The 16,776-nt window shown below is 45.0% G+C and overlaps 1 protein-coding gene across 2 annotated transcripts; it reads left to right on the top strand.

Moving 5' to 3' along the window:
- The first annotated feature begins 651 nt into the window (after positions 1 to 651).
- On the top strand, positions 652 to 16,681 carry IL7R (interleukin 7 receptor). 2 transcript variants are annotated; one of them, XM_075138059.1, is made up of 8 exons: positions 652 to 831; positions 6,459 to 6,597; positions 7,915 to 8,069; positions 9,705 to 9,859; positions 10,923 to 11,100; positions 11,961 to 12,051; positions 13,933 to 14,008; positions 15,372 to 16,681. In XM_075138059.1, exons 1-8 carry the CDS (start codon positions 741 to 743, stop codon positions 15,873 to 15,875), a joined length of 1,389 nt encoding a protein of 462 aa, XP_074994160.1. In that variant the 5' UTR covers positions 652 to 740; the 3' UTR covers positions 15,876 to 16,681. The 2 variants fall into 2 exon arrangements, with proteins under 2 accessions (XP_074994160.1, XP_074994161.1); XM_075138060.1 differs by having other exon boundaries at positions 764 to 831; positions 6,364 to 6,597.
- The last annotated feature ends 95 nt before the right edge of the window (positions 16,682 to 16,776 follow it).

The following is a 16,776-nucleotide window of genomic DNA, read 5'->3' as shown; positions in this document are numbered from 1 at the left end:
TTTAGATATTGAAAGGACACAGTAAGTTCTCCCTGAAGCCTTCTCCTCTCCAGGCTGAACAACTCCAACTCTCTCAGCCTGTCCTCATAGGAGAGGTGTTCCAGCCCCCTGATCATTTTCGTGGCCCTCCTCTGGACCTGCTCCAACAGGTCCATGTCTTTCCTGTGCTGAGGGCTCCAGAGCTGGACGCAGCACTGCAGGTGGGGTCTCACCAGAGCAGAGTAGAGGGGCAGAATCACCTCCCTCGACTTGCTGGCCACGCTGCTTTTGATGCCAACACTTAAAGAATAAATAACAGCAATCACACGTAGTGTTTCATAGCTGGAAGATGTTTCTCCCTTGGACCTGTGTACCTCCATTGAGAGGAAAGTGGATGAGAGGACCAAACCATCCTCTCAGGGAAATCAACAGCAAAAATCTGACTAGCCAAACCAGGAGCATGGTCCATGAAACGTGCTCCTGACCCACTGGACTTGACCAGATTTGGCCCAATGAATCAGTGGGCCTGATGCAGAAGGTCCTGAGTTTTGAAGTGGGAAGCACGTTTCAAAGTAAAAGCTCTGCAAATATCTTCACGCTGGCTTCCTGCTCTCTGCCACTAGTCAGCCTCGTCGGCGTGTTTACATTTCCCCTTGCCTGCGGTCTCTTTATCATGCAATGGGTTTGTTCTGCGTCTAGTATAAAGTAAGTGAGCGCAGGTTTCGCACACACATGTACTGCACACATGCAGCGTGCTCAGGATGACACAGATGAGTACAGTATTGAGCATTTTCATCTTGTTTCTCCACACCAGTTTTGGGGAAAGTGGTTGCACCTCAGCAGATGGTGATGGTGAGTCATTTCATCTTCATCTTTCCACTCATGTATGATCTTGAAAAATCTGAGTTAAGAGCTCCAAAATACAACTGCTGGGTTAAATACGTTAGTGTTTTAGCCTCCAGCCTCTTTCTTTCAGTGCCAGTTCCTGAGGCGGATGTGGAGCTGGAGGATACCTATTTAATTGAATTCCTGAGTCTGCTGTCCTTGTAATGTCCAAATTTGTATGAAATGAGGGAGACCATAGCTGTATGCAGAGGACATGCAAGATCAGACCTATTAATTGTCTCTCGTTGTATCTAGTGTTCATGTGAGGAGTTATGCCTGGGAGCGGGGAACCGCTTCGCTCTTCTGCAGTCCGTGGTCACTCTGAGCTGCCAGCAGAGAGGGGTGAGGTTCTGGCTTCTCTTGCTCTTGGCAGTTTCCTCCAAAGAAAATGTTTCAATGGGCCTCAAACTTGGCCCAAATTCTTCCACTTCAAAAGCCAAACTTTTTCTCTTTTTCTTTAAGCAATTGCATCAGGTATATCTGGGGGATAGTCCCAGTCTCCCTCGTAGTAGGGCTGAAGCAGCAACTCAACCAGGGGGTTGAGTTGCCCATCACTAAGAGCATTTCATCCCTTACTCAGCAAATAATTATAAATTAATTCAACAGTTTAAATTTAGGCTTATTTGAGATTTCATTATCTCATCTAGAGAAGTGAAAATTATTTAGCAGTATCAGTTTCAGTCTGCTATTCCTTTTCTCAAAAGGGAGCTGAAAAATTGGATTTACAGATTTAGTCCCACATCTGTTAAACTCTTACTTGTGTAATACTAAACAAACAGCAGTGACAGAGTCTGTTGCACTGTGTCTGAAGGACACGGGCAGTCGCTCAGTTACTGGTAGTTTTAGGGCTCCAAAAGGGAGCAAAAGATTTTTTGGTTTTTAGGAAGGTAATGGCTGTGTTCCTATGCTATCTCACAGATAAGGAATCTCATTTTCCCCAGTGTGTCACGTACACATATATACATACATATACACAGAGATAGGATATGCATGATAAGTTTTTTAGTTAGAAGAAAACAGGGAGTGGCTCAGAACCCCATCTAAGAACCTTGGGTTTTTTATTTGACTTCTATTTATACAAATTGCAGCTGTTTAGAGCCAGCTTTGGCAAGCAGTTACAGTGCTGAATGGTCAATGCTAATGATTTATTGCTGGCGTCACTGAGATCTCAGGGCTTCCCAAAAGCAGATATGACTGGACCTTTCCTTGTTTTGTCACTCACTTCCAGTAAACCATAATTTGCTTAGAATTAAAGACAAACATATTCAGAAAATCCCCACTGAGCAATTAGCAGCTTTTATGATTTCTTTTATGAGTCTTGTGGGTTTGGCCAACAATTTAAACAATTCAGGGTAAAATCACCCATGATGGATATTTGGCTCTCACTCTTCGCCTTTCCGACTCGCCCTGCGTCCTGGCAAAGTGCCGCCAGCCGACACAGGCATGAGCTCACCCCTTCTTATGGGCAGAGGAGGGAAAAGCTCATTGCTGCACTTGCCTTCATCTCCTCCTCTTTTCTGAGTGGCAGACTGCCTCCCAAGCGCTGTCCTCCCACCTGGCAGAAGTGATGGAGATCCCCAAAAGCCCTAAGGGAGCTACAAGCAGAGCTAAGAAGGGGCAGCCGTGGAGGCACAGGAGGGTAGGGGCAGGGGGAGCAGGAGGCAGCAGGTTGCGGGGTCTCATGGGCAGGACGGCTGGCTTCAGTGGTCCTCCTACCCAGACTTGTGTGGTTTGTCCAACCCACATCAAAACTGTTGTGATTAAAACGAGTTCTGCCTGAATCATATCAACACTAGAGATTTCACATTCTCTGTCCACGGAGACAGTCACTTCATTGACTTTGGAAATTCGGTCACTGATCCTGCAGGTGGTTAGCGATGTCTTTGGTTTCATGTGGTGTTGTTAGTCTTGGTGGCTTCAGAGCTTAAAGCTGAAGCATGTCCATAGCCTCTGCTAACACTCTTTTGGTAAAGGCTCATGAGATTCCTGCTGTGATTTGAACCATCCTGCTGGGTGTTGTCCAAACTCAAGAGACAGCCATTTCTGTGAAGGACCTGCGATGGCTGTAGCTACGAGAGCAGTTTTTCTCCTACTAGAATCGCCTCTTCTCAAGCCCTGCCTTGATTTCAGCAGAGCCAGGCTCAGGGATCTGCCTGGTCTGGGCTTCTCAAGGAAAAAATTATAATATTGTAAACTTTTAATTGTGTAAAGAGTCCTTAGCAGTGTGAGTCATGTTGGAGTCATCAGAACCATTTATGTAGCAAACACATTCGTGCATTGTGGTTCTGAGGTTTAGGGAAGAAGTGTAACTGAGACTATATGCATATTTATGTCAGACAAAAAGATTACTGTCAGCCCATGGAGGAACCATACCAGAAAAAGCATTTCAAATTGCTTACTTAACACCATTAACAAGGTTTAATTATCATATATTCTATGGTTAGGATGTTATTTCCATGAATAAGGAACCACATAATCAGAATGTGAAAGTTCAGTGTCAAAAAGGTGAAGACATCTTTCTTTCCAGTGCAGCATCAAAGGCGCACTACACTGGTTAAACATTAAATGGCTGTTTGAACTGCAAGACAAAACCTTTTTCTTTCTTTTCATTTTGCAGTCAGCCTGATAGAGAATGAATTAGAATGTCTGTCACTTTTTAGCAAAGCAGAAGCGGACAGCTGAAAGATTTTTTCTGATATGCCGTTTATTAATATGATTATTTTTTTGTGTGTTTATGCAAAATCTGGTATATGTAGTTTACATATAGAGAGAGCACCAAGCAGTCTCTCTTTCTTATGTAAAGGAAGATCAGTCATCCTAATTCATAAGTTTTAATGCTGTCTTGAGGTAGCTATAGTATAAACAAGCCAGTCTCGTGGTAGTTACAAGTAAAGTCTTAGAGAGGCATAAAATGTCACATACCTGCGCGTGTGAGCTTTGGGTGTATTTATCTATATAAAATATGGGGTTTTTTCCATTTTATGCAAATTCATTTCAGCTTATTTGTTATCCCCTGAATTTTGAATATATTTATATCTATATGCACACACTTTTTACCCACAAATATGTAACTTTATGTAATATATGTTTCTGTACATGTGTATCTGCCCAGATGGCTCAGGGCTGCGTTGGTCAAGACTCTCACCTGTGTGAAACTGCTGCAGGGCTTGTTCTAGGGTTGCGCTGACCTCTGTGTCTCTCTCTTGAATGTGATGGTCAAATAGAGCAGCTTTGTACAGCACCTGCTTTGTCCGTGTCTGTGCTGCACACGCTATCCCCTCAAAGCAGCAGCGCTGGTGGAAGACACCGTATTTCGTTGTCCTTCAGGGAGAGCTGGGCTCCCCTTGGGACAGACTCCACCAGAGCTGTGGTGAGAAGGGAAGACCAGTAATTGCTTCTTAGCACCAGTTGCTCATGGTGGCAAATGGCCAATAAATGTTAGCTCGGGGGATAGATCTGTCTCTGGGTTCTGGATTAGTGCAGCATCAGATGTTCCCGTCCCTTCTGCTGCCCGCCACGGGTGCTGGTAGCAGCAGCCCCCTTCCTAGCCCCTGCCCGCACTGCTCTTGCGTTATTCTGTGCAATCCTGACTGACTTCTGAATTTCTTCTCTTACTCAAAACCTGACTGCAGATGCACCTCAGCTCCGAGGTCAGGCGGAAGCACTGTTGATAGTGACCCTGTGGGGTGATGCTCTTTAATTACATTGTAAAGCAATCAAAAAAACTCTCCCCTGCTTTCTCCCTGTTGTCAAACCATGACATTTTGGATCTTCAGATGTGCTCCCATGCCGGACAAGGTCTCGGCCTCCCTGTACGCTGGCAGGATTGGCCAGGGATCATAGGACATCACCGGCAGGACTACGAATCACGGTATCCACGTAGCTGGTCACCCCTCAGAGATTCGATTCACCTGGGTGACAGCAGAGATGACCATCATTTTCTCTGGGAGGGATTTTCCATTGGAAATGTTTCCACATTGTTTGTGAGTGTGAATCACTGATATCCCTAGAGCAGCCAAGGTCTTGTTCTTGCTGTGGCAGGTGCCCCACACAGCAAGGGCACGTCTGCAGAGTCGGGTGGAGAGGACCACACAAGGCATTGGGAATAGTCCCTGGACATGGGGAATAGGGTTATGTATCATCACAGCTACCCTTAACCACCGATAAAAGGAGACAGAGGCATTCCTGCCCTGAGGATCTGCTCAAGGGGTCATGGCAATAACCCTTTCCCTGTGCGCTCGGCTACGGTGGGTGAGATTTCATGAAACGAAGCTGAACTGGCAGTTTCCGCTGGAGAGGACTCCTCTCAGAAGCATCAGTTTTTGCTTCACTGACCTCATACCTGCCAAGTGTAGGACTTGAGACAGAAGCTCTTAGTCAAATCGTGATTGTTTTATTAATCATTGAAGCAAATTTGCAGGAAGCCACGCGTTCTAGCAGAAAGTCTGAGCTTTCCCTCCTGAGCCCAGATTGGTGACATTTCAGAAAACTTTGCAGTGCAATCAAAGTGGGGCTTAATTGCCTCATGACACCAAAATACTCTTGCTTTCCTAAAACCACTCGTACCATTTTCCAGTCTTCTCAGGAACCTGGTGACAGGCCAGACCTTCACAGCATGGGCAGGGCAGAGCAGGGGAAGGAGGACACTGCTCGGGTGCTCTCGGGCGTCTGCAACACGGCTGGTCCTGATGCAGGTGCAGCAATGGCAACTGCCGAGCATGCATCCTCGGCTGTGGGTCTCTGCTTCGGAGCTACGAGGTCTTTGAGGTACTTTCAGGCTGTCCTGAGTTGAAACTCCCATACAAACAACTCCCGTTGAAACTAGCCCTTGCTCTTGAGCAGACATTAGCCCTGAGCATCAGCCCCAGACACCTCTGGCAGTAACCGCGAGGAGTATACCCCCAGTGCATGTTTCTGTTCTGTTTATTTTCAAGAGTGTTTTAGTCCTTGGCTTGAATATTCTACTTTTCAACAGGCATCATGAACATGTCTTGCTCCCTTTCGCATGCCCAAGGATAGCAGCATTTGGTGGTTCCTAGTAGGAAAACCTGTTTGAGAAAGTTCTGAGATGATTTTCAGATGGAGTAGGTCCTGCATTTACCTTGGTATAAATTTTAGCTGTAACTTTTAAAACGAGAATTCCCCTGTCCCTGACTCAAACTTAGGAGGAATTAAACTGCAGAACAGACGATGTATTTTCTCTGTTTTGCACTTGACACTGGGACTTTTTCACAGAGGTTTCCAGGTCAACATCAGCGACCCTCTTTGCCTATGATTAATAGAAGAGAACAGACATACGGTGTCTCATCTGACCAAACCATCTGTGATGCTGTGTCTTTTTATAGTTCACAGACCGATGATACAGAATGTACCCTTGTGGGTAGGCTGCATTGGCATGCAGAGTGGGCCACCTTGAAGGTGCAAGTGGCTTTTAATTTCATTTTGAACAAGTTTTCTTTGCTTCTTACAAAACAGGTGGGTTAATCTTCTTCCTTTCAGGCAATGCGTAAAGAAACAACCTCCTATACAATGGAGCTGCAAATCAGATACACTCAGGGGTTTGCTTCAGTAACATCCTGTGAATCTCTCCTTAGGGACTTTTGGAGATGACGAACCAGACAGTTTTGACATCGACTGCTTCAGCCAGCTGGAATTTAAGGATTCCTATAGCAGCCTGACCTGCAATTTTACAGAGCTGCCTCCTCACAACATTAACTATACTCTGGCCCTGTGGTAAGTGCTGTCAGTCCGTCCTTTGGTAAACTTCTGGGAAGCGAAATGCTAAGCACCAGTGAATCATGTTGACATATGCTGGGAAACAGGAGCAGCAAAGCTAGACAAAATTCTGTTTCAGAGTGTTTTACGAAGTTTGAATACTATACTCAGCAAAGAAGAAGAGTTTACTGAAACAGAACATAACTTCCTAATAAGAAAAAAAATCAGCTCTAAAGGGCATTATAATGTCTCCAATAGTCCTGATCTTGCCTCTGTTGCTCTGGAACACCTGTAATTAGGGATGCAGCTCAGCATGAACTGAGAGCATTTTTCCTTTAAATTAAATGATATTTAAAAAAAAGTCAAACCTAGCCTTTATCAAGTGAAAAGTAAAAATGTTTTTGAAGAGACAGATCCTTTCCACAGAAAATTCTTTTCCAAGAAGGCTGATTTTCCACTGCAGGGAAAATGCCTTTATCTATGTCAAGACAAAAATTATGCAATTGTCTTCACACGCACAGACATGCAAAACACACACTAGAATGAGTATACAAAAACCCAACAGTTACCAAACACGTCAGTCATCTCCACCTCTCATTGAGGCCTTTTGAAACTCTTTTCCACCTTTTTTTTAACTGATGAACCTAGCTGAAGAAGCTCAGCATACTTCAGCTTTTCCCTTTGCCTGTTTTTCCTGAAGCTGAAAGTTCTGTGGCAGCCAGAAAAAGAAGTGGATATTTTTTTTATCTTGCTATTCTAATCGCTACTTAATTTTTTTCCACCTAGTTTACTAGAATTCTATTTTCATGGGATTTATTCTGGATTTTGACTGAAATTTTATAGCAGTCCTCAAACACAGAAGTCAAATGGAGGAACACACAGACATATTTCCACCTCTGAAACTGTGCCATATGACTCCTTCATGGCCTGGCTGACTGTTAACCCTGTATTTACTACCACTTCAGTCAACAAGCAATTTTTCTTTATCTTCAGTGAGCATCCAAACCTATTGCCCTATATTTAAAAATGGCAGCACTAAGATAATTTTTAAAGATACAAAGGTTTTTAACACATACATCTCCAATTTAATAACTGCATTTTTTTCTTGGAGAGCTCCAGGACTCTTACTGTGACACATGTCATTTGATTATTGTGCTCTAAGACCATGAGGAAAACCACTATCAACCTTTTAAATTCCTTATTTGCATGGCATTTTTTTCTTATTTCACATGGAGTCTCACTTCAGTTAATGTGAAATGAGCAACCAGGATTCGTCGCTTACTATGTTATAGCAAGACTGAGAAAAAATTAACATTGTGTCACTTTGGCCAACAGTACCAAGGAAGACAGCAATTACGTGTGCTTCAATATGGAGAAGCAGGAAGATGCATATTTCTTAAAATTCACTGATATACTCTCAAATAAAGACATTTGCATGGACTCTGAGATGAAGAGAAGGGTCTGCAGGAGTCTGGTTGTAACTGACATTGGTAAGACACTTAACGTTTTGGACATTTTTAAGATATAGGGGTTACTGGGGAATAAAACAGCCCAGCGTAAAGCCTAAGCATCAATCTGGATGACATAGAGGCAGCATAAAATAGTGTCTTAGTCGGGCATGCAGCCTGGACCGGGGTGTTGGCAGAGTGTGATGTTCCCCTTGCTTCAAAGCCAAACATGATTAACCTCCATTCAAAACGTGCAGCTGAATTCTGGCTTATTGTAACACTCTGCCCAGACCTGAACATAGACCGAACCATGCATATGGGCGAAGCAGCTGTTCCTGAGCGTGGGTGAACTGTCAAGCAGGGACGTTTTGTTCATCTCTTACTAGGGATTGTGCAGTTTCAGGACTGACCAGCGCAAATCTAGTGTGAGCTTAGCAGCACAGGGACTGCAAGGTTGCAAGATCTCACTTTTTCATACGTTGCTTCTCGGTGGAGCCTGTTGCCTGAATGACGTGCTCAGGCATCATGCAGCGCAGAAGGGACACCAAGAGCCCATGAATGGGCTCATCAAAGACACGTTGGGGACTTGCCTAAGCCAAGAAATAGGGAACTCGGGGGAAGAGGAGCTCCTTAGGAGTTATCCCTCTTGGGGATAACTTCTCTGTGGCTCTGGTTCCATTCAAGGGCTGCAGAGAAGCCTGTGTAGGGCAGCTCTGTTCTGCTCTGGTGCCACATTGCTTTGCCTTCCTTTGGCAATAGGCACTGAGACATCCCTCTCTTATGAAACATTTCTGCCCCAGTCCAATAGTTCATAACAATCTTACATTACCTCTCAGTTTATGGGCCAGCCTGGACCATCTCTGGTGGTCTCTCCTTTAGAAACTGTGGGTTCTGCATGGAAGGATTAAGTATTTGGGGGTTGCAGAAGGAGTGGGCATAATTCCTGGCTATATGCATTTTCCTGAGAGGAGAGAGGTGGGGGCTTTCTGTTCCTGTGAGGCTGAGGTACTTCACATGGTGCATTGAGGAAGCCTCAGTGGCACGGACACAGGTCCCTGCAGACCTCAGGCACAGCGTGGGGAGAGTCCTGAGGGCTGCATTTTGGACTAGATGTACTTGCACGGATGGTCATTTGACACAGTCTCCTGCAGACCAGGTCAGGTGTGGGTTCATAGCAAGGGCCTGGAGCCACAGCTCCCTCTGCTATATCCGTCATACTTCGTCCCACTGCCCTGATGGCCACCGGCAATTGTACCCCTACCCAGTTCACTCCCCAGTGCCTTCCTCCCAGAGCAGCAATGGGTTTTGCCATGGGGTCTCCACCTCACCCTGGTTAGAGGGACTGAATTTCAGGTCTTCAAGCAGTGCTACTGCAGGGGTGGGCATGCTCAGGAACTGCTTTCCAAGACTAAATGTCACATCCCTAGGAAGCGCCATCCCTGCTGGTCACACTGCTGCTCCAGGAGGTCAAAACCAAGCCCCTCTCAGGACCAAGGTGTAAGGATGAGCTGGGGCTCAGCATGAGGCTCGCCCAGCTCAGGCCAGTCCTCGCTCAAGATAGGTCACCCTGCAAGGGGTGTAACTCCAAGTGGACTATTTTTTTACTTTTCAAACCCTGTTTATTTAGTAGTAACATTGTTCTACTCCTGTTATATCCTGGTTTGTTATCATTTGCAGTTAAACCTGAAGTACCATTCGATATAAACATCACATACCAAAAGGAGGCAAATGAATATCTTATTCATTATAGTACACCACACTCATGGAAGAAATACTTAAAGGACAAATTAATACACCAAATAGCCTATCGGCAGGAAGAACATACTTGGAAGGTAAGTGATGATATATTGGTGAGCTTACACTAATTTCTGAAATTAAACGTTATCAGAAATACCAGTTCCATGTAAAACCCCTAAAATCTGCATTTCTCCATCTGAAAAGTTGGAAAGGTGCAATATTTGGCATTTGGAAATTTTGTCAGTTGAAACAATTCCAGACAGCCAGCACCCATGTCTGTTAGACACTTCTCCGGGCTAACGAAGCTTCCTTCATTTGGGCTTTGCAGTGGGAAGAGAAGACGTAATGTAACAAACCATCCTAAGTGTTTGGATGGCTTGCTCTTCGCTATGGTTTTGCTGTTATTTTCTGTGCTCATCAGTCAGTAAATCGTATGACCCCTTTTCTTCTTTAGCAGCAGTTTCTTCATGTCCCTTTTTCTCTCAGCCTCTCCAGGCTTCGTGTGCAGCCCTGCAGCTCTCCCACCCTCAGACCATGTGCCGGGCTGCAGCTGCCCGTGAACTGGATCTGGTCTGGGCCGCCCAGCTGCTGGGACCTCTGTGTCCCCTGTCACAAGAGCAGCAGTGCAAACACTGGTCCAGATGGGGGGTGTTTGAAAGCGTGGACTATACCTGTATTTTACAGAGGGAACACAGGAGAACTGTAACTAAGAAAAGAAAAGGATTCAGGCAACCAAATACATTGAAATGAAGAGCACCAGAGCTGCACTATGGGATTTCAGCTTCTTTCCTGGAGCTGCTCTTTCAGAACTTATCTTTTTATGCTGCACAAATTTTTTTTTCCCCTCTCTCTTCTAAGCCTTCCCAGGGAAGCATGTATTTCCCACTGCAGTGTTGGCAGTAGCAAAGCACAGTTAATAGTTCCAGCTGTTTTCCAAAGAGCTTTTACCCGGCATCAGTCTCTCTTCTCGATAGTGTCTGGACTACCTGGCTGTTAAACTAGACTGTGATGCCGTGATGACCACCTGTATAATAACCAAAGACTCAGCGCAAACAGCACAGTACTGCAGGGATGCACCTGACCTTGCACATTTTGCTGAAACTTTGCTGATACTTTTCCTGTGTCTTCTAGAAAAATAATTGGATTTTGTGTGTTCAGACAATAGAGTCGCCATACCTTCAGGTAAAATTACTGGGGAAAAACCTTGAAAATGATGCATCGTATGAGGCGAAAGTGCGTTCGCAGCCCAATGGAGATTATTTTAAGGGCATGTGGAGCGAATGGAGCACCTCCAAGAGCTTCAGGACCGCAAGGGAGGAGCACTCCACGGAGAGCTGTAAGGGCAGAAACCACTTTGTTCCACCTGGAAGAAAGCAGAGCTAGGGGTCCTCGGCTCCCTGGCCAGCTCTAGCGGCAGCAGTGACAAGAACAGGGGGAGGGAAGAGCCTGCGGCCACAGCAGGGTCAGCCCTCACAGGCACCGGGCACCCCAGAGGAGATGACCCAGAGAGCGGCTGTATCGCTCTGGTCTGGGGCCGAGTCTCCACGTGAAGTTAAATCTCGCTCAAGGGCAGTAAGATCAGATGAAGTGCCGCTGTAAGGGCATGAGGGGGGTGCAGCGGGAGGTGAAGGCTGAGTCACTGCTGCTTGCTGCCTGCTGGCGTGCAGGGAGAAGGACCAGCTTGCACTGAGCGTTTTAGGTAAGGCGTAAAGAGCGGTGAAACATGACCCATTTTAGGGCCCTGGATTTGTGTGTGAACATGGCACTTCCATCACAAGTACAAGAAGAGATAAAATCTCACCCTTGCACTTGTAAATATGAATAATCCTTCTGATCCTTGGGGTCCTTTCAGTCCCCAGGGGCACTTCGGCATTATGTGTGTTTGAAGTCACTTCAGTGCTGCTGTAAGGACGCAGCGAGTGGTGGCTTCAACGTGCTGGAGATGATAGCAGACTTCCAGCTGCTTTCATCCAACCTGGGAGCCCAGCTTGGAGCTCAGCCAAGTGCTGATGCTCTGGCAGCCTACATCTTTCCTCCTTCAGGGAGACAGGAGAAATGCACCACTGCACCAGTCCGATGATAGGCAAGTGCGATGCTTGGCATTAATTCTTAATTTATTGTCTGAGGAAACATTACAGTTACGGTGGCTTAAAAGTGAGACATTTACATGCATTGGCTGATGTTCTTTTTCTTTAGATAGCAGCGTGGTCATGGTTATACTCTCCATCCTGGGATTCATGCTGTCCATTGTCATGATTGTCCTGATTGTAACTTTTTGGGAAAACAGGTAATCTAAGTCTCTTTGTAACAGAAAAAGTGTTGGAAGCCAATCCTGTTCTGACAGTCCTACTGCTTTCCCTGTTATACTTGTGAACTATTCTCTTTCCATCTCTGGACCTCTATATCAAGCCGAAGGCAGGCAAAGACTAGAAGTGGGCAATACAAGAGAGGATGTTGGCAGGCTTCAGTCATGGGCTCAAAACACTAGGGCCTTTGGGGAGCTGAAGTCATCACGAAACACGGAGTTGGTGTCTCACTGGAGGCAAATTTGACTCAAAAGCTTCAAATAAGATCCAGAAAAGAAAGCAACCTGTGGGTTTTAGTAAAGTCCCAAGACGTGTTGAAATGGTCTACTGGGGAGATTGCCTCTTTCCCTTTCATAGGCTGAGTCAGCAGGATGTTTGCTCTGCAGTGCTTTCGGAAGGGCAGAGCTCTCTGCAACAATGCCTTGATGGCGTCAGCCACCAGCCCAGCTGGGTCCACATCCAGCCAGCCATGTGGCGAAACCAGGCTCTACATCCCCCACCAAAGCAGTCATGGCAGAAGTGGGACTGCAGATAGATTCATTACACAAGCAGTCCTTTGTCTGCATTGGGTTTTTTTCATATATCGGCTACACAGCAGTAGATAGATAGCTGTAAATATATTTTTAAATACGTGGCTATATATGCTTACATAGAATAGATAGTTGACAAATTTAAGAAAATGAACAGATATGTAGATAAATCTGCTGAAATCAGGATCTGAAGTGAAAAAATCCCAAGTTTAACCATAGGAGATCTTCACAAGGTAGAAAGCCCAGGGCTGTTTGGTGGCATTCAGAGCAGCCCATCCATGACATCCAGCTCCAGAGAGACGGCTGCACGCGAGCTGCTTTTTGGGGACAGCGCTTGGGCTGTGCTAACTCCTGAATTACACACGGGGATTGCCTGGGAATGTGCTAGTTGGCCCCAGTCAAACCATGCCAAGAACAATTTTAATAATTAAACATTTTAGACACTGGAATTATCTGCCAGGGAATGCTCCCTGGTGCTATTTTATTTGCAAGTATAGATGTGGCTTGAGATTTCTAGCTCTTGCTTTTTACTGTTGCTGAGCACCTGCAGTTCTCTAACTTAGCTGGAAGTTCTGCTTATGTAAAACTGCTGAAAAACAGGCTTTTAGATGGTGAGACTTTTTGAACTCAGAGATTTCCCTTTTAAAAAGAAGAGGGTTTTATACATGTGTGTATATATACCCACATATACAGACACATACATAAAATATATATTCATATACATTTACAGCTGTATTTAGATCACTGCAACATTGAATGTCAGTCGGGCAATATTCTCTAGATGCATCATAGTTGAAGGTTTCCAGCAGAACAACATGAGGATTTTGCTAATCAAGGCAGTAAAAAGGAGACCTGTGGGGTAAGGCTACAATACAGGTATCTGAAGCACAGATAGCTGGCCAAGGAAGGGGACAATATGCCGTTCTTTGACTTATGTAAACATTCAGAGGCAAGTATCAGCAAATTTGCACTTTAACCACAACATCTTTTTTCACTTGCAGAAATTGGTTTCACCTTGCAAAACCCTGTTAACACAGCTGGATGCAAATGAGCTCTTCACCAGCATAATTTGCTGCTTTTCCAGTACTTGGTGAAGTGTCTTCCTTTAACTGTGACAATTTGTGCGCTCAAAAGAACAATGACTATTTGGTGACCTTCATAACTCCTCTACTGCCTTTGTTTTATTCTGAAACTTCTCTGTCATTATTCCGGGAAATGCACGCCAGGCTTTGTGAGAACTAGTACAAATAATGCAATATGAAGCTCTGATATCTCAACATGTCCCTCTTCTGCTGCTGTTGAACCCCTTTTTGTCTACTGTTGCTGTTTCAGGATCAAGCCTGCTGTGTGGCCAAACCTTCCTGATCATAAAAAAACACTGGAGCAACTATGCAAGAAGCCAAAAAATGTATGTACTTCCACTATTGTTTTCACCTGAGTATAGACTATTGGGAACAAAATTAACACTCATGAGAGACAGTACATGCATTTGCTGCATGAACTGGGACATCTTTCAGAAATGACTTCTACATTTCACCGAAGAGAGCCCACATTTGCACAGGCAGATGCTAGTCAAGGGTGTGGAAATAACAGACGATTCAACTAGGGCCTGAGCTTTGACTTGTGCAAGGTAACTACAGAGGGCTGGAGAACTTGATACATGGAGAAAAGTTGAAGGAATTGAGTTTGTTTATAGAAAAGAGGAAGCTCGGGGTGGGGACTACTAATCACAACCAAGTAGAGAGATGGTGGAGGTACTCTCGTCACAAGGCTGCATGGTGACAGGACCAGAGGCAACAGGCATGTGTTGCTTCAGGGCAAACTTCATCTGGATATAAGGAAAAAATCTTTCTCCGTGAGAGCAATTAAACATTGTGTAGGTTTCCCAGAGAAAAGGTAGGTTCTCCTTTGCTGGAAGTGTTCAAGGCTTGGCTTGATAGGGCTCTGGATAACCCAATCCAGGTCCTGCTTCTGGCAGAATGTTGGCCCAGTTGGACTCCAGAGGTCCTTTCCAACCGAGACGCTTCAGTGATTCTATGAAACTGTGATCGTGGGGCTGGATGGGGACACTTTGCAAACATCCCTGGTGATGCCCATGTACCCTTACACGGCCAGCAGAATTGCTCATACACCATGCAATACATGAACTGCTCTGCCAAATAAAAGCCAGATGGATAAACGTTACAAACCGTAAGGTGTGGAATTAACCTGTTGCCTTAAAACTATGTGTTTAGTGCATTTTTTCACTAAGAAACTCATCAGCACTGTTCTCTCCAGTTGGTACATTATTAGCATGTTCTTAATTTAGTAAGACATCTAAGACGACTCTCCCACCCCCCATGCTCCCCAGTGCAGGGATTCCTAATGTGTTTCAGGAAGTCGTGTTAAACTTTTACTTCCCTCACTGCTAGATTAGGAAGGTAAAACTGAAAGGAACCACCTGGATCGGCACATGCATTCCTGTGAAATGGCAGGCGTGCAACAGATGCCTGACTCAGAAAAGTTCCCACCACACTGCGTAGAGCATAAAACACTTTCCAGTGGCACTGCCTGCAAGAGACCACTGCATAGATTCAGATTAATACGGAAAATGATTTTAAGTCATGTGATCATTTATTCTCTGCTAACCTAATGTTCAGCCTGCTCAGGGTTACTTTCAGAGTTAGAGAAATAATAATTACTCTTCTAAAATCAAATTAATTATCAAAGAACCTTTTCTCTTAACCTAATACCCACTGTTAACTGACTGTGCTGTTCCCTTTGCCATGCAGAATTTTGATATAAGCTTTAACCCAGAGAGTTTTGGTTATGTTCATATCCATAAACTGGACGGCATTCGAGCAAAGGCTGAACTGGAAAATATTCTGCAGCCGTCAACTGCTCCAGAGACAAACCTTCCAGAAAAATTTAGGAGCGGATCAGACCTGAAGATGATCCCTGCGATGACAGACAAAAGCAACCTAAACCTGTCTGTGACTTACGGAGGAAACTGGCCGGCTGAAGCCCTGCACAGGCTCCTGGGCACCAGCCAGTTTGCAGTCACTGAAGGAAACCGCGGCTCCAGCACATACGAGGTGTGCCACAGCAACGGGGTGCTCCTGTGCGATGATGGTTTCAACCTTTCCTCAGCTCCTCCTCCGGATCCCTCTGGCCAGCCCGGACCAGAGCCCCTAAATGCTGACACCGTACCCCAGATGCTGCCTACCAGTGAAATGAGGTCACCAAACAATGAGGAAGCCTATGTCACAATGTCTAGCTTCTACAAAATTCAGTAAACCTTACAGGAATGATAGCGTACTGTTTTTTTCTCTAACACAAGCAGGGCACTGAAGCTTTCTGTTTTGTTTTCCTGCATCCTGTGAGTTCCCACCTGTGCAACACACCCTGCTCGCAGTGCAACGCTATACCTGCAGGGAAGTGGGTTCTCCCACATTTCAGGGATAAGTGGCCTAATCTCGGCTCTCAGTATGCCGGTAGAAATCTCCACCGCAGCAGAAATTAAATTTAATTCAGCTTGACTTTAATCTTCAGATCTGATTAATCCAGAACAATGACACTGCAGTCCTAGCTGAGGACCACAGCACGTATCGTAAAAGTAAATGAACTCTTCTGTTAATCTCTTGGTTGCAGAGTTAAGCTCTTATTAATGCCTAAGCAAGCAATACAGAAACAAATTGAAGTTAAATAGAATCCAATCTCTTTTAAACAGCAGGTCAACAGTAACTCCTCTGCAGTCTGTGGAAATCCACACATTTGCAAAATGCCAGTCAATAAGGATTGCTATCAAGCATTAATTGCCTGGGGATTCAGGAGCTCGGTCACCGCAAAGGGAGTTTGCTGAACCCCAGGAAAAAGGGCACATGGCCTCACTTTAGGAAGATGTTTTTTCAGACGGATTTTTTTTTTTGAGAGACAGACAGATTAAAACAAAGACAACCCTACACGGCGCTACTTTTTGCTGTTGGAAAACATCTGCCCGGGAGCCAATTTTACGATCCACAGGTACTTCTGCTAGTGGTATATATTAGAGATCTTTCATGTATTATTTCATGTACTAGCAATGTTTAGCTAAGAAAACAAAGTCTCATGTCTTCCTATAAACTTCCTATAAAGTCTCATCTGGGGCTCTGAAATGGATGATGCTTGCTTGTGCAAGCATTAGTGCAGCATGTAAGT

Source organism: Calonectris borealis, chromosome Z (genome assembly GCF_964195595.1).
Source record: "Calonectris borealis chromosome Z, bCalBor7.hap1.2, whole genome shotgun sequence".
Taxonomy (NCBI): Eukaryota; Metazoa; Chordata; class Aves; order Procellariiformes; family Procellariidae; genus Calonectris; species Calonectris borealis.
Note: the sequence above shows the minus strand (reverse complement) of the source record. Positions and strands in the feature narration are given on the sequence as shown.

Bases quoted from the DNA above. Each gene is read 5' to 3' on its own strand.
- IL7R (XM_075138059.1), top strand. From the start codon at position 741: ATGACACAGATGAGTACAGTATTGAGCATTTTCATCTTGTTTCTCCAC. The intron at 6,598-7,914 runs GTAAGTGCTGTC...TTTGGCCAACAG, and splicing joins AACTATACTCTGGCCCTGTG to TACCAAGGAAGACAGCAATT. The intron at 8,070-9,704 runs GTAAGACACTTA...TATCATTTGCAG, and splicing joins TCTGGTTGTAACTGACATTG to TTAAACCTGAAGTACCATTC.